Source organism: Brienomyrus brachyistius, chromosome 17 (genome assembly GCF_023856365.1).
Source record: "Brienomyrus brachyistius isolate T26 chromosome 17, BBRACH_0.4, whole genome shotgun sequence".
In the NCBI taxonomy this organism is placed as follows: Eukaryota; Metazoa; Chordata; class Actinopteri; order Osteoglossiformes; family Mormyridae; genus Brienomyrus; species Brienomyrus brachyistius.
This window is the reverse complement of record NC_064549.1, coordinates 21,887,923-21,909,530: the sequence shown is the minus strand read 5'-3', so window position 1 is coordinate 21,909,530 and position 21,608 is coordinate 21,887,923. Positions and strand designations below refer to the sequence as shown.

The window sequence follows — 21,608 nt, the reverse complement described above, 5'->3', positions numbered from 1 at the left end:
TCGTTAAGTCAGAGAACAACCAACGGGACAGTGTGAGATCAACATGTATGCACCGGCAAAACGGTTCGTATTTTCCAAGGTTATTAAAGTATCAGATTTCAGAATTTAAAGTATAAAATATCAAAAAATTGTGAGTCTGCGCTGTAGTGTTTGCAGTAGAACGTACACAATTTGCATTAAAAAGTGTTATGCGTGGGGTGAAACCCAAACCGGGTCTGTAAATCATTTTATAAATGACTAAGAATTTCCCCCCGGGTTCATTTAAAATATAAATCAACGCCTATTGCTGTAGCGTAGGACGCTGCACATCAAACCATTGGTCCGTTTTCGCCAGGTGACGGGAGATTCGGGGGATCTTTCTCCGGAGGTGTGATCGTAGTGATTCACACCCCGGCAAAACTGGGGAAGGTGTCAGCACAGAGATCCATAAATTGACAAGCGAAACCTTTGATCTCGGATGGAACCCCAGTTGGCAAAAAACTACTAGCTAACACCCGCCCGAACGATAATCGGTCTAGTGGCTCGGAAGCTAAAAGCTCCTGAGATCCAAAAATGAACAAAACCCAAAGCTTTTGGTTTTGTAACAGACAGACCCGGCAAAGGGCTTTCAAAATCCAGAACCCCCCCCCCCCCATGATGATTAGTACATAAGTAACTGCAAATTTATGCAAATTGGGTGGTTTAATGAATACTCTATTTACTCTAAACATGTGCAACTCCTTCGGGAACAGAATCCATCATCCGTGAAGACATTGTCCTTGGGGTTATTGTAAGGTAGGACATGAACAATGCTTAAGTTAAATAATTACCAGCATTTATTTACAAATACAGCCCCTCTCTTAATCAGCCCCTTTTAGCAGCAATCGCTTTTACACACAAGGCCTCTTAGAAACCGACCCGCGTTGTTTTATTCCGCTTCCACATTTGGACAGAACCAAAACACACTAAAAGAGCACCGACGTACATTTATTTATTCTCAATATATATTGTCAGTGGCTGTTGAGTTCAGCTCCTTGAGTAGATAAGTAGTACTGAATAAGGGTTCGTTAAATGGCATGTCTTCACGCTAGTTACATCGGAAACCCCGATTCGATGCTGGCACATTAGCTGCTTATAATAGGGAGACGGTCCTTTGGGTGGGCTACACTGCCGGACGAGGAAGCGAAGGCAGACAGGACGCGCATCCGGAAGAGGCGGTGATCTCTATACCTCCTGATTACCGCACGGAGACTAAAGAAAAGGAGGCTTTGGCGGGCGGTGGGGGGTTTAGAGAAAACAAAGCGTAGAACGGGGGTGCATGGAGACTACAGCCCACACCCCAATTAATTAACACAGAACACGTCTCAGATTAATAACAGTCGCTTTTCTTTATAAAACGATTGGTTTATTTTTTATTAAACTTCTGTATGAACTCTGTCAAAAAAGCAGACATTGCTACATCACCACAAAAAAATACAGAGAACGTATCCGATGCAAAATTATCAGAACCCCTAAAATAGCAAGGCGCGTTAATTTCAGAAAATAGTGCAGCTTGAAATACGGGGAAACTACCTTTCATGAAATTAATCACCCTCTCGGCAATTTTCCAGTACAGCCATCGCTGCACATTGTTACAAAACAATACTTACAATAGTCATTGGTTTGAAAAATATATTTGTGACCTAATGCTAACACAATACAAACTTCACGGCGGAAAATTGCAAATAAATGTGAACGCGTTTCTCACAGAATTTCTCACAGGACAAACACTTTACATTAAAGAACGAGTATAACACAGTTTTCTAGGTTGTTTTGGTCCAGACAGTGAACATATAGGCCGTAGGTCCTCATATATATATATATATAAAAAAATAGCAGGCGAAATAGTTCTCCCTTCTTAATCCACCTGGTTTGTCATAAAAGCCTTCTGACAATGCTTTCATATAGAATATTCATGTAGACAGCATACATTTTGGCAGAATTACCAACCTGTCGATTTTGCTGGGATCTTAGAGCAATTACCATCCAAAGGTAGGCAATCATGAATCGTAATTACTTACGTAATTACGTAATAGACATCACAGACATCAGTGCTAAAGCATAGTGATTCATAAATACACTTTTAAAGTACACATTCAAAATGTAATTTGCATGGATTCTTTTCACTGCTCTGTGAAAATAGTCCAAAGTTTTGTAAATAACATTGGCCAATTGATTTGTAAACGCATATTTTCAACGTAACGCAACTTAATTAACATAAATATTTGGATTTGAAATTCTATAATTATATGCCAAACAAATATGATCATCTCTCCCATAAAATTACACGGGAGACTTCAGTACAACAGCACAGTCCCCCACATATAAAAGTCTCATAAACCCAGCTTGATGTGCCTGACAGCATTCAGAACGGGCAACTTAATATCGTCTCAGATACTAAAACATAAAAACAGAGGAAATAACACAGAGAGAGACCAGGGAGAAAAGTGGCAAGATGATGAGTCCCTGATTTACAAGCTAACCCATGAACGCAGACGGACACGCAGACGGACACGCAGACGGACACGCAGACGGACACGCAGACGGACACGCAGACGGACACGCAGACGGACGCTTCATGGCCTCCTTCCTGGGTCATGTTGGGCAGGCAGCATTGCCCACTATGCATTTCCGAAGGCTAAGAGGCTCCCAACACAGCATTAACACTCCAGGCTCCCGGGCTCAGGCTGGGGGGGGGGGGGGGAGTCTACATTTGGTGGTGCTTCACCACCAGAGCGCAAGGGTGTGCGTAAAATGGGGCTTGCCTGTGCCTGAGGGCTGCGTCAGTCTGCAACAGTGCACACAGGGCCTTGGCAAACAGTGCGTCGGTGTGGCCACAGGCTGTACGTTACTGAAGGGCGGGCTCTTTGTCAGGAAGCGTTTGCCTTGTAGGGGGCACTCCTCCACCCTTCCGGCAAGGGCCGTCCTCACTCGCCTCCCCCAGGGTGCCCAGCTCCATGGCAGGCAGGCCGTCGTCGATGGGGCCCGACGGGCCAGTGACCTCACAGCACACACACTTCTGCACAAATACAGAGTCACATTTTACTGAACTGCACATGGGATATAAATCACAACCTTTTGAAATGCTGGTCATTTACTGGCTGGTGCTGCCTGGATGCTGCACAAATCATGTGACCCCACTATTATTATAAAAAAAAAAGAAAAGAAAAGTGAAAGGCCAACCTTCACGTCAACAGCCTTGGGCAGACACCCTTTTAGAAGCCAGGGGTGCACCTCCATCAGCTCCTTCTTCTGGTCCTGGGAAAAGCGCGGCTGGCTCTTCTGCATCTGCCGCAGCCGCTCCCGATCCTCCTTCAGCACCTTCTGCACATCCCTAGAAGCCAAAGCAGAGAGGCACCCATAAACTCCTGAAAATCTCACCCGCTTTTCCTTAATGTCACACAAGCGGGTGATTCCAGTCTTCAGAGGCGCCTCAGGTAAATAACCTTAAACCCAGTGGGCATTTTACAAGAAAAGGGTCATGTACTTGCGCAAGACTGTAACCTAGTGGCCAAATGTAGTAACTGCATGCTGTGTGGTCTGCAGAAACTTTTGACTGAGGAGGCTGTGTTATATTTTTGGGGGTGGCCGCACCATATTTGGGGTCTTATTTGGTCCCGCTTAAAAAAATTAAATAATGCATATTATTTATTTAATGTTCTGATGTGGGGGGGCAAGAGGGGCGGGTTATGATGGTCTGTTATGATATTTAGACTTTACGATAGGTAAATGTATTTCACTTGCAGTCCATTATTCAATAAATTAATTGAGATATTAAACACTGTTTTTATGAAACTGGCTTTGTGTTAATGATTTCACCCAACTGTGTCCAAATGTAAATATTCTAAGCATATTTAAGGTGGGTTAAGCTATGATGCTTCTTAGATTAGATGAACTGTATTAAAGTACATTTTTGACTTGCGATGGGGTGATGTTCCGATAAACCTATCGTAACCTGGGGAGAAGCCCCATGTTACTATGGGTGGCTGTAGTGTAGCCCCTAAACTCCGCCCATGACTACATGCCCACAGAAAGTTGTCCCTTTTAGGATTTATGTGGTTCGGCTCCAGCAGGACAGCAGTATCAACTTGAGTAGGCGCTGGAGGGTAAGCAGACCCCTGGGAGGCCCTAAGTAAGGGTGAAGGCACTCACCGCGTAGGGAGCTGGTAGGTCATCATGACCGATTCGTCTGCGTTGGCCATCAGCAGCCAGATGGGATCCTGCAGCACACACTTCATGAAGTGCTCCCCATCGCCCCCTGCTGCCTTGGCCTCGCCGTCGGCCTTGGCCTTGTGGTCGTGCTCAGACGAGTCGACACTGCCAAAGTACTTGCTGGTGTTGCTGGTCTGGCTGCTCCCTGGGGGAGTGAAAGGATGGGGGTGATGAGAATGGAGTGGGGGGGGGGGGGGGGGGGGGGCAGAGCCAGAAGAGAGGCAGGAGGTGGCGGTGAGCGACCTGTGCCCGAGGTGGCCGAGCCGGTGCCCGAGGTGGCCGAGCCGGTGCCCGAGGTGGCCGAGCCGGTGCCCGAGGTGGCCGAGCCGGTGCCCGAGGTGGCCGAGCCGGTGCCCGAGCGCGAGTCCTCCTGCAGCAAGATGTCCATCAGGTCGCTGGAAGAGGAGTGTGTGTCGCTGTGCTGTCCCTCGTCCAGCGAGCCCATCTATCAGGGGGTGGGATCAAAAGAAAAAAAAGACAACCTTCTGAGCTCCTAAAAAGTGGCTGGCATGGAGGTGGCACCGAAATCTCGGTTAAAACGCTGGGTGCTCCGGTTGTCGCTCACCTGCTGCAGCTCTTTGTTGGCCTGGCTGACCCTGTCACCGGTGCTGCTCCCCGGTACGCTGCTCCCCGGCACGCTGGCCGTCCGCACTGCCCCGTCCTGCCTCTCCCCGCAGCGCGTTGTCTCCTCCAGCTGCAGCAGGTTCAGCTGTAGTGGCGAGCTGCAGCGCGACTCAAAAAGCGGGGGCGATGCCGTGTCCTGTGGCACCGACGAGGGGGAGGAGCAGCGGGAGGGAGCGTCGCGGGGCTCGGGGCTGGGGGTCTTCAGGGGCTCGGGCGGCAGGCCGTAGGGGAACGACGGTGTGGGGAACATGGCTTGGGGTGGGAAGGGCGTTTGGGGCACAAAGGGGGCGTGTTGGGGCAGGGGCTGCTGCATGGGGAACTGTGGCTGCGGCAGAAAGGCTGCCTGGGGTGGGAACGAGGCCTGCGGAGCCCCCCCCACCTGGGGGAAGACATAGTTGGGCATGACGAAGGCCATGACGGGTGTGACCAGCGGTGCGGTGTAGGGCGGGGGCTGCATGGGGAAGTGCGGGTCCTGCCCAGCCTGGCTGTCCCCCATTCCCGGGGTGGGGGCATCAACGCCGGGGGCCATGCCCCCCGAACCTGGGTAGACAGGCAGCGGGTATGCGGGCATCACGGTGGGGTAGGCCACAGGGAAGGTGGATTGGGAGGTCTCCGAGGGCGACCAGGACGTCTGGTTGAGGCCCTGCAGGGGGGGGCGCAGAGCCTGCTTCCTGTGTGACACCGTGCTGTCCGAGGATTCCTGCGACTTTAAGCGCGCCTTCTTCGTCTTCTTGTTGCGGCCGCCCCTCTTGGGGGCAGGGTCAGCTAGGCTCCCGCCATGCTTGGTCCCTCGCATTCCGGGGGTGGCTGCAGAAAGGGGTACGGTCAGTGAGGCTCAGCAGTATCCAAATCAGGCTGCCGAAGATGCTGTGCCCTGCCATTGAAAGGAGTGTGTGTGTGTGTGTATGTTGCTATAGAGACGGCATTGTGTGGGTACCATCGGTGTTGGGTTGGCCCCGCTGCTTGGGCAGGGAGAGCGAGCAGCTGGCCTGCAGGCTCCGCACGCGGCGCTGCTCTCGGCAGCGGCTCAGGAAGGCCTGCTCCTCCTTCTGCGTGTGGGCCGCCAGCACCTGCTTGGTCAGGCCCAGCTTCTTGTAGGGCTCCCTCTCCTGGCTAGGAGGTGCAAGTGCTGCCGCCGTCGGAGTGAGGCTTTCCACTACATCTTCGGTGATGTCTGACGGCAAAAAAAAAAAAAAAACACAATGCATGTTGGACTAACAGAATCCCACGGGCAGCAAAAACACCCAGCGCCATCGTGCATCGGGACAGGTTTGGAGGAAGCAGATGGGGGCTCTCATAGTCTGGTGGGACGGACCCTGGTCCCGTGGAAGTCATCAGCTCCAGTGACATATCGACCATAGGGCCATTCTGCAGGACCAGACAGGCAGACGCTTTTCCATGATCTCCCCATATTCCAACACGCAGTTCACTGTAAGATCGACAGCTTTCCCTGGACCGAACTCAAAGGTTCTCTAATACACTCTTAGCCATTTGCTATATTTGGCCCCCCATGTATTTTTATCTTCTGGACACGATTATAAACCGTAGGATGATTATTGGTTAAATGGGGACAAAGGGCACACTGGGACACTTGTATATGTCACACTCTATATCCATACACCTCTGTGGTCTATTAACGCCCAGCTCTTGAGCTTTCCATGATACTGTTACGATCATATGTTTGAAGTGATAAAGTAAGTAACATTTTTAAACTTGTCCCAGTTGAGCAATATCAACCCTACAGCTGCTTGTAAATTATTTATATCCTGACCCGACTGCAGAGAGGAAAACCCCCCTCCCCCACCAAAGAGGCAGGCCGTGTCCCTTACCGGATTCCGGCTGGGGCTTCTTGTCCCCCACATGGACGATGGTGCTGCTGTAGCTGCACTGGCTGGTGATGGACGCCACACTCTCCGGCTTGCTGGGCAGGGCCAGCGGGGTCAGTGAGGCCCCCACCACACCTGAAGGCTTCTTAGGCTCCTTGATAGATGGCAGGCCAGCTGGGGCCTCTAGCAGCAAGGATTCTGCCGTGGGGAGTGAGACAGACCGAGCTATGAACCAGGGACTGGCGTTAACGGGACAGTCACCAAGTGGCTTTCACCATGACAACATAAAAGGTCAATAAACATTCACCTCTAACCACAGAAACTTAAGGAGCAGTGGACACCGAAACGCCACCGGCATCCTGACGCCCACATGCGAGAGCCGCCGGCTTTCATACCTCCAGGGGTAGCGCCGTCGGCCACCTTCTGCTTGTCCTCGTCGGAGTTGGAGGACGTTGTATTCGATGACGAGTGACACTTCCTCTTCACTGTGATGGGGACGTTGCAGCTCTCCAGGTACCTGTAGCAGCCATCACATGGTACACTTCGTTATCCCAACTGAACACTAGGTGGCGCCCTTCTACGAACATTATCCCAAGAGACAGAGCTCTGATATTTTAATCCCAGCTCTCCTCTGAAATCATCTCTTCTAGTGTGGGATACACCCCAACTGCAAATGAACCCACAACATCCACAATAGCTAAGCATCGAGGAAAAACTCTACAAAACGGTTCCATTCCTGACTGGACCACGTGAAGACAGACCCATTCGTGGTCTGGGCGCCCCTGACCTGATGACGCTGTCCAGGCAGCTGATCTGCTGGTAGGAGTAGACCGTCTGGTCTTTACAGGGAAAATCCTCTTGAGCACCAGTGTTCTCCTTGGTGCCGGGAGATGGAGCTGCCTCTTTGGTCCGCACCCTTTGCTCAAGCCCTACTGGAGACAATGTATTATCAGTCAACAAACACACACCCACACACACATGCACACACAGTGCAAGATCATACCAAGTTGATGAGGACCAAGACTCTTTAGGCACTTACTGTTTTTCCGGGACCCTGCCTTGGCCGAGGAGGCTGCGGTGGGCTGCTGTTGCTCCTGGCTCTTCAGGAGGTGGACACCCTTACAGATCTCCTGGAAGGTCCTCTGCAGGGCGACGGGAGTGAGTGGATGAAGACAGGTAGGCAGATCATCATCATCAGTGAACAAAAGGGAAGGATACACAAAACCCTCCCTGCAGTTACAAACCCCCCACCAGCAAGTGGCGCTATCACGGCTGGCGGCTATGCGGCTCACCGGCTTGGCCTTGTGGGCCTCGTCGGGTGCGTGGCTGCTGCTGTTGCTGTCGCTGGACGAGGCCACGGTGACGAGCTGTTCGTGGGAGCCGTTGCTGCCCAAACTGCCGTAACCGCTGGAGCCGATGCTGTGGACGGGCTGGAAGGGAACAGCGGACCGAGGATTGATGAGGAGCAACCTCACATACCTTAAACATGCACTCTCACTCAGACACACACAGTGAGTACGCATCCGATCGGCCGGGTGCTCAGAGAAATGTCTCTTGCAGCCTCGGACTAACGGGTTATCTGCAGAAAAATGGCTAAAACACTCTCTGATGATTTGCTAATTAAACTGACATGTTTGAGACAGACCTGTAGCAGCAGGCGATGGATCTGCTCAGTGATTCCCTGGATGTCCGAGTCCATGATCTTCCCCTCGGTGAAGTCGGGAGTGGCGAACACATCCTCATTCACGGGGCCCCTGGGAATCACAGGGCTGTCACTCGTGTGCTCACACCGCCTCCAGCAGGCCAACCAAGAGAAGATCCTGGACGCCACATCTTACTCCTCCCGGGTAACTTGCATGTTACTCCTCGCTTAACAAGGCTACTCTTCATTACTCATACACAGACCTTATGAGGTTACTGGCTACTCACACACTGGCCTGGCAAGGATATACCTTGCTACTCATATTACGAGGTTACTCCTTACTACTAACAAAGAGAATTTACGAGGCACCTTTTTGCTACTCACGCGCAGACCTGGCAAGGGACTTTTAAAGGCTACTTTTAGCTATTCACATGGGTACTTTACATGAGTATGAAGTTACTCCACGTTTACTCGCCCCCTACTCACATGCGGACTTTATGCCTGCCGATGACGAAGGACACCTTGCGGCTCCAGGGATTCACAAAGCTGGACCAGCTAGTGTCCAGGGTGACGTACTCGCCATTGCGGGCGCAGAAGCGGATGGAGGAGTGGTCAAAGGGCTGGCCCATGTACTGCAGGACTGCGAGGGATGGAGGGAGGGGGCGTGAGGCAGGTTGGGGTGGGGAGGGGCTTAACGCTTTAGCACCGTGAACAGCGAGGGCTACATCCGGGGAAAAGGTGAACTTACTCTTGCGGTGCACGGCCAGCATGAGCGGACGGTCACTGGGGTGCAGGTGCAGCAGGACGGGTGTCCCGATCAGGTCCTGGGGCAGGTACCCCAGCAGAGGGACTGCCCTGCAGCAAACAAACACACTTATGTGAGGGTGCGCCTCTGGGGACCGCCAACCCAACGGGGCGGGCTGCTTACTTCAGGTGATGAGATCGTCTAAGCCGCTACACAACAGCAGCATTCAGCTGATGTACATGCTTTGTGTACACATGCCACACACGTGAAGTATCGTAGGCGATTACAGCAGGGTTCTGATAAACTCGATGACTCCCAAACTGAGTGACTGGGGATTAAAGCACAGAAACATCTAGAGGAGGCAGGGAAGGGGCGCTCACCTCTCGTCCACATCCTGAAATAAGCAGTTGGGCGTGTGCGTCGTCGTGAAGATCCGCTTGTCCGTGGGGATTCTGGGAGCTGGATGCACAGAGGAGACTCGCATCGTTAGAGCTCCATGAGCACCCATCAACGTCGCATCATGCCAAACAGGAGGTAAACAGCTGTGGTTACCACACACACACACACACACAGCTCGCGTTCCTACGTGCATGTCACCTTCATATCCGGAGTGCACCCTTTCTGCCAGCAGGAGGCAGCAGATCTGCTCCTCGGCCAGCTCCGGGTCCTGCACTTTCATCAGGTACGGCGTCATGCGGAAGGGGTAGTACTGCAGGTTCCCCCGGCGCTCCCTCCCACCGCTGCCGGGAAACGGAGAGGTGCCTCAGATAGCCGTATCATGAATCGATTTAAAAATACCAAAGGATTACCGGCGGGGGGTGCGGGGGGGGGCAGAAAAAGAGAATCGGCAGGGGCTCACTTCCTGTTTCCACTCACTAAAAACAGAATTAAGGTTAATATGCCAGCGAGGCAAATGTCAGCTCCAGCATTTAATTTTAATTAGATTATGAAGAGAAGGTTACAGAGACTATGTTCTGACACATTCACTGCAATTGCCCATTTGTCCACCAGAGGGAAGCCTGGGCTTAAAGTCCAGCAGGGAGGATGGGCGGGTGGGTGGGGGGCTCTTTAAGGTCCTTTAAGGTGAGACTAAGCTAATTTTACATCAGACGGATGGGAAGGAATTACAAACATGGAAGTTAGGTCGGCTTCATCAGGTTTGGGGGTGAAAGGAAATTACCTTATTCGGCAGAAGAAAGACTTCTCCTGCATGCAGTCAGACAGCGAGGACTCTGAGAGGACAAGGCAGGGCACTGAATGAAGCCAAGCTGCCAACAGTGAGGTGGCAGCCTAATGAATGCGATTAAACGTCGCGCTCGCTGATGCATGCCGCACGCCAAGGAGCCGCTCCGAAACCGAGCCGCAGCGACGACAGATGCGCACTTAAAATAAGCCTAAATCTGGCCCACGCACATATGAATGATGAATAAGTGCGATGCTGTTTCAGGGTCCGCGGCTGGTGCGTTGTCATGGTGTCGGAGAGGCCCGCAAGGGGCGGGTTCGTACCTGCCCCCGTGCACATGCTCCAGGAGGGCAGCCGGTATGGCGTGGTGAAGCTGTAGAAGACGCTGACGTCCTGCGGGGTCAGGAACTCCACGAACTTGGCGTTCTTGAACACGTCACGCTTGCAGTTGAGGATGGAGGTGGCCTGGTCTGAGATGTAGACGATCTTGCCCGTGATCAGGGACACGGCTACGGCGAAGATGTCCTGCTGGACGCAAGGGCGGAGCCAGACAGTCACGCGGGGCTGGGGCACGTTTTACATTTATATTCATCCGAAGTGATGTGAATTTCTGAGAAAACAGGGACCCACGATCCCGGGGAGCGATCGGGGGTTAGGGGCCGTGCTCAGCGGCCCAACGGTCACATCACTCTGTCAGAGATTTCAACCAACAACCTTCCAATTCCAAGCACAATATTCCAACCCGGTGAGACACACACCACCTTCTCTTTAAGATCTGGGGACCATCAGTAATCTTAAAGACCCCCACACCCGCCCCGAACACTTCTGACTCACGGTATTCTTGAGCGTGTACTCAGAGGTGATGCTGTCGATCTCGGCGATGGTGTAGGACGAGACGTCGAGGCCCGGAAGCTGGCTGTCGTTGATCATCAGCATCTGGTAGTACTCCTCATTGGCTGCAAATCATATGGCCTGGTCAGTAGCTCCCTCCTTCTGACCCTCATAGTCATCCCAGCTAACATCCTCGTGACACTCTGACCCCGACACCCCAGCTTGTGTTACAACCACCCCGCCCCCCCCGGGCCGCGCCGGCCTCACCTTTGACCTGCTTGATGCAGCGCAAGGCGTACTTCAGTGTGTTCAGTGTGCTGGACTTGCCCTTGTTCCTCTTCTCTGAGGGCAGGTGCACCTTTAGCTCCTTCAGGGTCTTGAACATCTCCTTCTGTGTCTTGGCCTTGGCGGACTGCTCACTGCTGCGGGACAGGAGTGCGGCACCTTTGAGCAAGCGGCGGCTGAGCGAGCGTGACCTGCGCGAAGGCGTCAAAATAGGCGTGGAGACCAACCTGCAGCCGCTGGTGGAGGGGTTGTCCGGCTCGGAGCTGGCACTCAGCAAGCTGAAGACATTGGTGCTGCTGGGGGGGGATGGGCTGTGGGAGTTTGAGCTGGGGGGGGAGGGGGGGATAAAAGGTCACATGGGAGAAGGAAACAGGAAGACAGATATACAGAATTGCCTTCATTCGCACTGACACAAAGGCGGGAACTGAGCGGCTCTGGCCTTATTCAGCAACACAAATGTCAATGAAAATATTCTCCCATTCTCCATTTCTGTGGCTCCATGAAATTAGGTAATCGACATGGTAAAGGTTCTTTTTTACAACTATCTCCTGGGGAAAAGAAGGAGCACAGAGCCCATTCTGATCCTTTGAATGACTTCGGCAGGGTATTGTGCTGGGATTACATAATTCTGATCTCACACCCCCTCCTACCCACAGAGACACTCCTTGGCCACGCCTGACCTTTACAGACTGACTGTAGGTGGCGCTCACGAGAGTTCCACAGCCCCCAGTGTGACACAATGAACCTGGAAGCGCTGAGCATGATCGGGAATCCGGGATTAGGACATTAACAAGAAGGATGACTATAAACGGCTGCCGGTAACACGCTGAGCTTCTACTTAACGCAGGAAAAAAATACATAAATAGCCCAAGGAGGCAAGGAATTGATTGTCCGTCTACAAAAAAAAGCATTAATGCAGGGTAAGGCTTTCTAAGCATAAACCACACACCCAATTACGTAAAGGCAGGGTTCATAAATAGGCAGCCACACTCCCAGTACAGAAACTCATTTAAACATCACCTATGGGGTTTTTCCCACTGGCAGGCCGGGCCACGTTCAAGAGCCCTGGGTCCGGCCCCACACCAAGTGCCATCCAGACGGAACCTCCCTCTGGGTCAGCATGTGGTCGCTCATAGCCGTGTACCGGAATGTTCTGCACTGCACTATTCATAAAGACATTAAAAAGTGGAACGGGCAAAATAAAAGCGTTAAACTCCATCTCCATTTTGGCCAAGGCTGCCCTACTGGGGACTCGGTCCTTATCTCCTTCTGGCTGTGCTCTATAACTGTGAATTAAACATCTGAAGCTTTAAGTGACCCTGGCAACGCATTAGCGAGACCACTTTCATTCAGCCCACAATTTAACAGCGTCAGCTTGTAGACCATTAGCTGTTGTTTATGCAATTTGTGCTCCTCTTCCCTTCATGAGGCACCGTGAAATCAGCACTGCGGCTAACGTTTTAAGCGGGCTACGTCATCCGTGCTCACTGTCAACATGGGGGGGAGAGGGGGGGTGCAGCAGGATCTATTGGAAAAACAAACAAATTACAGTCCAAATTAAGGTCTGGCGTCAGCCTGAAGATGACCACTTTTGGCCATTTTATACTCGTGTTTATCGTAATACTTCTTGGAAACGTCACTTAACCAAATCATTGCTGATGTCTGAAAATCAGCAGGTTTTGGGGCACATTTTTGGGGAGGTACCCAGTGGGGGGGAAAAACCCCATGGTTACGGAAAGCCAGCAGCTGAAGCAGATAAATGCCACGATAAAGCAGACGAGGGAGCGATTGGAAGGGCAGAGTGTCTAAAAGTGCCGCTCCTTTCCTCCAATCCGACATCCTCTCGGCTTTGATGCACGGAAGTCATTAAAACTCCGTCCAGCGCACAAAAGCTCATTTCGGGCCGTTATCTGCTGTAAAGACTATCGCCACTGGCTGCAGGAATCTTTCACAAGCACCGTGTTTACTTAACGCGCGCAGAACTGTAAGCGGGCCGTGCTGGCCCTGCCTGCTGTCCGGTTCGGGCAATCTGGACTGGAAATGAAGCCGATCAGCAGGATAGCGACGGAGCCAAGCATGACCTCATCGCTTATGCATAAACACGCCCACCTCACACGGCGGCTTGTTACTGTGGAAACGGCCACCTTTCTCAGTCTCGGACTCACGCCTAGAAATGAGGCTGGGTGCCGTGGCTTCATGCGCTTCTGGAAGTGCGGCCGTGGGAGGCCGACGTGCAATGCACGAATCGCAGGCACTGCAGGAAGCGCATGCGCAGCAGGCATTGGCAGCATTTTAGGAAAAGGCGGGCCCACGTACACAGGTGAAAAGCAGCAAGTTTGTGTTAAAAAGGTGAGGAATCTTTTCTACAGTCTGGGTCTCCATCGCCCCGTCTGCAGCTGCAGAAATACCCAACGCCCACATGCCCACATGCCCAGTTCCCTCTTTCAGCGGCTAAAACCCAGGAGGGCTTGTGCAGAGTCTGACCTCTTGTTACTCCCTGACGACTCCAGCAGCGCCGAGTCCTTGCCGTTGCCATTGGAGCTGCCCAGCGACTCGTTGCCATGCGACTCGTTTCCATGCGACTCGTTGCCGTGGGACTCTGTCCCGCTGCCGCTGGAGCCGCTACCGTTCATCTCCACGTCCTCGTGTAGGGAGCGTGTCCTTTGACGCTCGCCGCGCGGCTCCTGGCTGCTGTCACTGCCCTCGGAGGGCAGGCCGCTCATGCAGCACCGCTGGCCGATAGCGCTGCATGCTTCCTCCTCTTCCTCCTCCTCCACCCTGAACACGTCCGGCTCCTCCACGGAGCTGTACAGGTACCGCTTGGTATCCGAGCCTTCAGCCATGGTTAGGGAGATGCTTCTGGGGCCAGGTGGGAATCAGCATACTTCACACATGACTCTCTGATGGAGCGCAGAGCAGGAAGGACACCCCCTACAGGCAAGCAGAGAAGCACATGGTATTACTTTCCAGCATGGGAGAAAAAGTTGGGACAAGGACAATTTGACATGAAAAATCATGCTTCATAACATTCAAAGAACGGTATTTCACAGAAGCCACTCCGGAATCTATCCAAGAACAGCATCGGGGTTCCTAGACTAAGGCAACTGACGAATCCCGCTTCGCGGTTCTAGGTGTGAATGTCAAAATGAATGCAGATGCATGAGTGCAAACTGTTTTGATGACATTTCGGAAGCCTTTGACTCAATGCTGATGGGCTTCAGACAGACTTGTGCCCCCCCCCCCCACAGCAGAGTGAAATCACAGCTGGGGAGGGGCCCTGTGGTGCAGAGCATCAGACCCTCCTCTGAGCTTCAAAGGCCGTCCGTGTCTCTGCCCTCTTGCTGAGGCCTGTCTGGACCCCCCTGCAGTCCCGCTAAACCCAGCTGCCCCTCGCTTCATACCAGCCTTTAAAAAAACAACAAAAAAAAAACAAGCTTGTGATCCACGAAAGGTCAGAGGGCTGAGCGAGAGGAGGGAGGCAGACAAACAGAAAAACACTCAGGGCCGTCAGGCACAGGGAAGCCGCTCTCGTTACTGCTATCAAGCCTCGTTTCTTGTCATTTTAAAACACGGGCAAAGAAATTGGCCGACTCCAATGCACAGGCAGCGCTCGGGTCAGCTATAGGTTACTCAGGCGGCCTAGTCGGCTGGAAGATGCTGAGGATTATGGGAAATGCATGACAACATAGAATCTTTCAGATTTTCACTTTTGAGACCTGTCTCCAGACCGACCGGCAGACACATGAAAAAGCAGGCTGCCACACACCTCAACAGACGCCAGGCAGTCACACATCTGACGGCAGGCTCTGTAAAAACCCCGGTGGAAGGATGGGGCAATCCTGGGGTGGGGCTGCGAGGTAAGCGTAAACACAAGGTACTGCACCTGCGCTTACCCCTAACCACTGGGATGTGCAGCCCAGGACTCCTAAACTAATTATAAAAATATAAACATACAAAGCCAAATGCGATGTCATTACTGCTCACGGTGTAAGGAAACCAGCCGCCTCTCACCGAATCACACAGACTCCCAGAGGAAAACATGCGCCGCTGACAGGCGGCCTGTTGGCCTGTTGGACAGATGATTGCAGAATCATGTCTACATGACAGCTCCTCACCAACACCCTCCCCCCGCAGCGTCGTGAAGCATACAACAAAAAAAACCTGCCAGACAGGGTGATTCATCGCAAACTGGCAAAAGCTGGATGCTACGTGTCTGTGTGAGAGTCAAAACAGCTCACAGACAGTCCAGCTAATCAGGCAGGGCTGGCCAGAGCAGTAAGCTGGCTGCTGACTGGAAACACTGTACCGATAAAACCTGCCAGTGCAATGCAATCCAATCCAATCCGATCCAACCCGATCCAATCCAATCCAATCCAATCCAACCCGATCCAATCCAATCCAATCCAATCCAACCCGATCCAATCCAATCTGATCCAATACAATGCCTCCCTAACATCGTGCCCAGGTGCCTTCTACTCGCCAGGCTCTCCAGATTTCATTCATGCAAACAAACAGCATGCTGTGCAAGCGGGACAAACCCACAAAACAGAAGTGACAGGAAGGGCCGGTGTGGCCCACAGCCCTCAGACTACAAATGCAAAATACTCTGGTTAATGTATCGGCCGACGGTGCTTAAAGAAAATCAAGGCGTCAGCATCAACCCGACGTGTCGATCTTAGTCGATACTGCCCGCCGATATTCATTCAACACTCTAAGTTAGCTCACAGACGACTACAATGCTATCTGCTGTCAAGCCGATACCCCCAACACCCGTGTCAACGGTGTCACAGTTCACCAGCAGGTGCTACACACATTTTTGTTTATCTGTGTGTTTTCAGTACAGTAAGAGGCTTTATTCAGACCTTCAGAAAATATTAGCTACGAGTATCTTGTAATATTAGGCAAAAATACACGAGTTTCTGATATCACTTTTTTCACATTTATGAACCGAAAATGTGGCAAACTGACTTCCAAGATTGAGTGTGGTTGTTTAACCTTATTTATCTTTCAACACCCACTTTCTATTTTAACTAAATATGGAAATAACATAACTACTTAAATATCCTTTACTGTTGAATTCCTTAGAGAGAACTGATGCAGCGTTTTGTTCAAATATTTTGATCATTTTTACCATATAATCGGAACCAAGAATAGACACTAACTGGATTCGAAGAGCAGAATCGGAAATGATAAAGTCTAAATGACACCCAACCCTACTGCTGTGTGGGTGTGAGGGAGACAGAGAGAGTTATCAGAGCGGAGAGCTAATGGCAGGCTCTCATCATGACATCGTGGGTTGGTGGATGATTCTGTGCAGGACGTCATTTCCCGGTATCCGGTACATAAGTAGCCCCACTTGTGCCTTTGGTGACGATGAAATGAACTCTGGTGTTTATGATTATTTCTGTAAATTGTATATTTAATACCAAAGCATTTATCAGTAGTACAGTTAAGATGGAAAGAATATGACTGTGCAGTGCTGCATGTTGATGTAAGTGGTGTGCCAAGATTTTTTTTTTTTGCTGCTCCAAAAATTCAGTGAAAAGCACCAGTGCTACCACTGGAAAAGGTTACACTGGAGCCCTGTAATGTTAAAAGCAGTTTAACAAACCGCAGCAATACGCACAAATCAACAGGCCACACTGACCAGACGGACGTGCTTTAAAATAATCCTACTGACGTTACCCCTTAGTGAGAGCGAGCAGAGGGACACATGGCAGCGACTGTGGTGACACAGGGTGTCTTTGGGCTGGAGGAACCTGGATGTGCTAATAGACTGGAGGGGCTGGAGTTGAGCTTAGAGGAGGATGTACCCATGGGCAGATCATACCCCCCACCCAAAGCTGATCTGTGTTTTAATTTCAGCCAGACCACAGATATCTCATGCACCTGTACTCCACAGCCTGCCTGTAAGAGAGGCGGAGCTGGGGGCGGGGCATCCACACATGGGGCAGTCAGGTGACACAGTTCCCAGTAGTTGAGCAATAGCGGAGATACTTTCCCCTCGGCCTAGTTAACTTGCCAAGACCTGACACCCCACCCACCCCGTCAGCCCTCTGTTTGTTTATGTTTTCTCCCTCTTGCTTTCATCTTTCACACCATCTTAGTTTAATTCATCTCCAGCCACCAAAGGCAGGTTTGTTGTTTTTGGGATCTCACATTCAAATCGGGTGGGGTGGGGGGGGAGGGGGTGATGTTGCAGAAACTTAATAAATAGCTAGTGACAGGTAGTCAGCAGATTGTGACTAGCTTGTTCGATAACAGATCCTGCAACGCTTAAATAAGGAATGTGTTAATACAATATTTAGTGTAGTGACTATTTGTGACCAGCGGCTGCGGGGAGGTGGGGGGGGGGCATGCAGATGTGTGGATTGAGTGATGCTGCCTGTCACCCCCATGTCACATGAGTTTGTTTGGCAAGCCCCCCCCCAGCCCAGATCTTACAGTATAAGGCATCTTTCAAAAACACTTACAGCCTGAGGTTAGATCATCGTCGATAGCCAGCACACAAACCCGAGCCTTCACCTGAGGAGTCACACAGCATGCAGATTCTTAGTAATCCATACCCCAGAGTGCCCATTGGCCAGAGGATCATTTTCTGACGATTTTCAGTTGTGATGCTTCTGACTTTCTACATTCAACTTTGCCTACGGGACTTAAGTCAGTATGCTTCCCAATGGAACATTCTGGCAATACACTTAGGAAAACAGACAAGGAAAGACCAACATACTACATGGTCATCTCCACTTCCAAGAATGACACATCAATAAGTGGCATGATAATATCAGCTGTTTTGTTAAGCAACAATGTTGAATGACACCTAAAACAAAATGGCTACCCCGATCCCTGAATGGATTCTATTTTGTCAATGAGGCAAGATGGTGATTACCTGATCAGACTGCAGAGAGCACCGTGGGTGGGGAGGGCACGACAATTCAGCCCCCAACACAGTAGCTCAGATAGTACTCATGAGTGCCACTCAGAATCGCTAAATGCACAAAGCCGTCCAATGAGATATTAGGGGGTGGAATTACAATCCTAACTCCCCAATTATACCACTCGTTTCCTAGAAGGTCCGTGTTGTGCAGAGAGACCATGCTTTGGAAATAAGTAATCGCTCTAGGGGGAGCAGCGGTTTGGGAAGCTGCGATATCACCGTTATATTTGCTCAGCTCATAACCCCGCGGAAGCAGAAAGCCATTACGATCATTTACAGAACAAAGACGAAAAGCATTTAAATAAAGGAAGAACATCTCATCGTAAAAATTAATCTGCTTCTAAACACTTCTGCATTACTACAGGGTGAGTAACAGCTAAATATACTGCAGTTTTGATACCAAGAAGAGACCAACAAAACAAAATACCATCAACACTCTCAGCCGTCAGGTCTTATACCAGTGAAATGTTTAGTACGCCTACCGTGCGAAGATATTAATGATCAATAAGATTCAAATTACTGCTCAATTCAACACTTATTTGTACATTATTAAGTAGACTAGTTTTATTTCAGATAACGTTAAAAACACGAAAATCAATCCCAAGGCATTCCCCTTGACGTACAATAAGAACTCAGAGCATGCTCTGCAGGCAACTGTATAGATAATAGGGAAGTATTCCAAAATAAATAATGTAAACACGAAAACGAGGTCCTGTATGCGTACACTGTTTGCTACAGAAGGAAGTCATAAAGGCGGGGTGCCTTGAAAACAGCAGTGTATGTACATAACCCAATATTCCTTGTGCCATCAAAATTTAATTATTACACATGAGAGTCATATTCCTCGATGCTGATTGGCTGGAACGCGTTCCAAGCCGCGCTTCCTTCCCATATTAAGAGGGTGGCAAGGCGCCACCTTATAAACGGTGTTAAAGAGCAGCTGCAAACGGCGGAGTCTCCAGTAAACAGATTAAATTAGAATGAAGCGGATCATGTATCGTAAATTGATACCTCCAAATATAAAACACTTTATTCGGTGTTTATGCACAAAGGGTTAAAACCCCACCATTATGATGAACCATATATAACAATTGTCTGTGCTACCGTAAGTTGTCCTAAGTGACCAGGGAGCTTTAGATCTTAAATTTCATCATTGGTGAGATAAGAATAAAATCATGTTTAATATTAACTACAAGAAAAGGCAAAACCAACAAACACTGAGGAGGAGGAAATTAATCCTTTGAGAGTTTGTGTTATAGATACTACACTTAAGACGATTTTTTCTTTTGAAACAGAAGTTGAGCAGTTAATTCACGCTACAACTTCTAATCTCATCCAGCCTGATGAATACGTTCGCCTGAAATAACACCGGTGCACTCCTTGGCAGCAAGGCCAGCTCTAAGCGTGGTATTTAGAGCAGGCTTTGCAGCTGTAGGTCACGGGCAAATTCTGTAGCTCACTTGTCCTGACTTAGCTCCGTCAACATGCATGTACAGTTTCTGCAGTACAGGAGCAACCAAACACAACCACGTGGTTCTGCCATGGGATCTGAAAAGGACAACTCCCCTTCCCCTATGATTATTAAATTAATCACAACGTACATAAATAACACGAGGAGTGAAAATCTCATTGGAGTCCCAGTGATTAATTTATATTTACAAGACAAGTTACAACTGCACACATTCAATCGTACATTATCAATGAAACTTAATTACCATAATTCACAGTTCATCCTATAGATTCATATACATGTTTCCTACCTATTAATTCCAGAACTGTTGATTGTTTATCGAAGGCATGGGGAAACAGCGCCAATGTGCGACGCGACAGTAAAGCAGTAGCAACAAATATCTGGGTCGCCCACGCTTGTGGTTTACCAACTTTGCACAAATTTTACATCACCGCACCTGACATTTAGCCATTGATAATTACGCGTCACTCGTCTATGCAGCTTTTACCAACCACAGCCACCTGCGTTTAATAACAGGTACTGAGGTAGAGATCCGGCAAAGTCCGGACCGAGAACTAAGATTGCTCCATGCGTACGAATACTCCATATAATACGCACTTACCGTTGATCATGTGTAGCTGACGCCCTGGAAGTTAGTTTTAAAAGAGCGCATGTTTGTCGTTCACTCCCAATACAATGGACATTAACTTTGAAGTAGGAATTTTTCACTTCGCAGTTTTAAGGCATGACGTTGTGCTTCCTTTTAAACTAACCGGGGATGCAGCTTCAATACCAGCCGGATCATATGCATACGTTTCAAAGTGGGTGGACAGCAAAGCCAATGTAAGCTGTCATTAAGGTGTTTAACTATAATTTTCATATATTCACAGAACAGAAGCATACAGCTGGTCGGTTACTACATTCCGGGCAACACAATGCCTCGGTTATGTAAACCCGAGTATTACTCTCTTTTCCCCATAAACCCTTAGGCGGAAAAAAACCCTGTGTAAACACAATAAAACCACAACACATTCTTGCTTTTGGTATGATTTTGATGATCGGATAGTGGATAAAAATACATTTAACAAACTAGTAACGTTATTTTGAGATGGACTTATCCAGTGCGGCACATGCGCAGTGCGTTTCAAGTTATGCAACCTCTTTCTCTAGGCATTGTTACAGTTACAAGTAAAAGTAATCTAAACACTAACCTGTACAATCCAAAACAGTGCCGAGTAGTTTGTTGTTGTTGCGATGATTTCCGTAACGTTCTTAGTCGGGATAAGGGAAAAGCAGCTGTAGTGTCCCGCGGAACCGCTTGCGGAAGGCAGACGGGCTGACACACTGCTCCAGGTTCAGCGTGAGACTTCCTTGCTGCTGTCCTACTCCCGAATCCTCGAGTGTCGAACGTGACCTCAATTCAGACTCCTCCCCCAGCCTTCTGCTCATTGGGCGCCCAGTCGAGTTTCCATGGAATATGTTTTCCAGTTGACGTCACCCCAGCGTCGATTGGCCGATTCTGCCGCCAGTCTCTTTATGTAATGATGTCATACTCCTCACGTGTAATTTCGTGTTGAGGGGACCTAGCGGAATCCCTAGTATGTAGAGTAGCGCACGGCGCAGTGGTTGAGTTCGGCATTAATAGAGAGCGGTGGTCGTGGTTGGTCTGGGATGTTTGAATGTCGTTGGCTGTTACCTAAAGCTATTATCAACTGTATGTAAAGGGAATGTGGACCACTAGAGTAACTGGTATTTTTTGTCAAACAGAAGCTGATTTAAAGCAATTGAATACGGAAGAATCTTTGATTTCTAGTAAGGAAAAATGTTACAGATAATGCGTAACGTAGGCGTATTC

At 49.9% G+C, this 21,608-nt stretch overlaps 1 protein-coding gene across 1 annotated transcript; it reads right to left on the bottom strand.

Annotated features, from left to right (window-relative positions):
* Window positions 1-1,362: 1,362 nt before the first annotated feature.
* per2 (period circadian clock 2) lies at window positions 1,363-21,169 on the bottom strand. The gene is made up of 23 exons (XM_048980670.1): window positions 20,965-21,169; window positions 13,851-14,297; window positions 11,594-11,692; window positions 11,349-11,503; window positions 11,085-11,206; window positions 10,574-10,775; window positions 10,248-10,299; window positions 9,665-9,807; window positions 9,448-9,526; window positions 9,071-9,177; window positions 8,809-8,962; window positions 8,326-8,434; window positions 7,973-8,110; window positions 7,720-7,822; window positions 7,468-7,612; window positions 7,076-7,197; window positions 6,684-6,878; window positions 5,792-6,028; window positions 4,796-5,661; window positions 4,474-4,675; window positions 4,171-4,375; window positions 3,202-3,352; window positions 1,363-3,037 (listed from the first exon to the last, which is right to left on the bottom strand). The coding sequence occupies exons 2-23, from the start codon at window positions 14,207-14,209 to the stop codon at window positions 2,867-2,869; spliced, it is 4,116 nt and encodes a 1,371-aa protein (XP_048836627.1). The 5' UTR covers window positions 14,210-14,297; window positions 20,965-21,169; the 3' UTR covers window positions 1,363-2,866.
* Between the last annotated feature and the right edge of the window lie 439 nt (window positions 21,170-21,608).

Coding starts and splice junctions, on each gene's coding strand:
- per2 (XM_048980670.1), bottom strand. CDS start 14,209: ATGGCTGAAGGCTCGGATACCAAGCGGTACCTGTACAGCTCCGTGGAG. Junction 11,504..11,593: donor CCCTCCACCAGCGGCTGCAG/GTTGGTCTCCAC, acceptor CCTGTCCCGCAG/CAGTGAGCAGTCCGCCAAGG. Junction 8,435..8,808: donor GGCAGGCATAAAGTCCGCAT/GTGAGTAGGGGG, acceptor TGTGATTCCCAG/GGGCCCCGTGAATGAGGATG.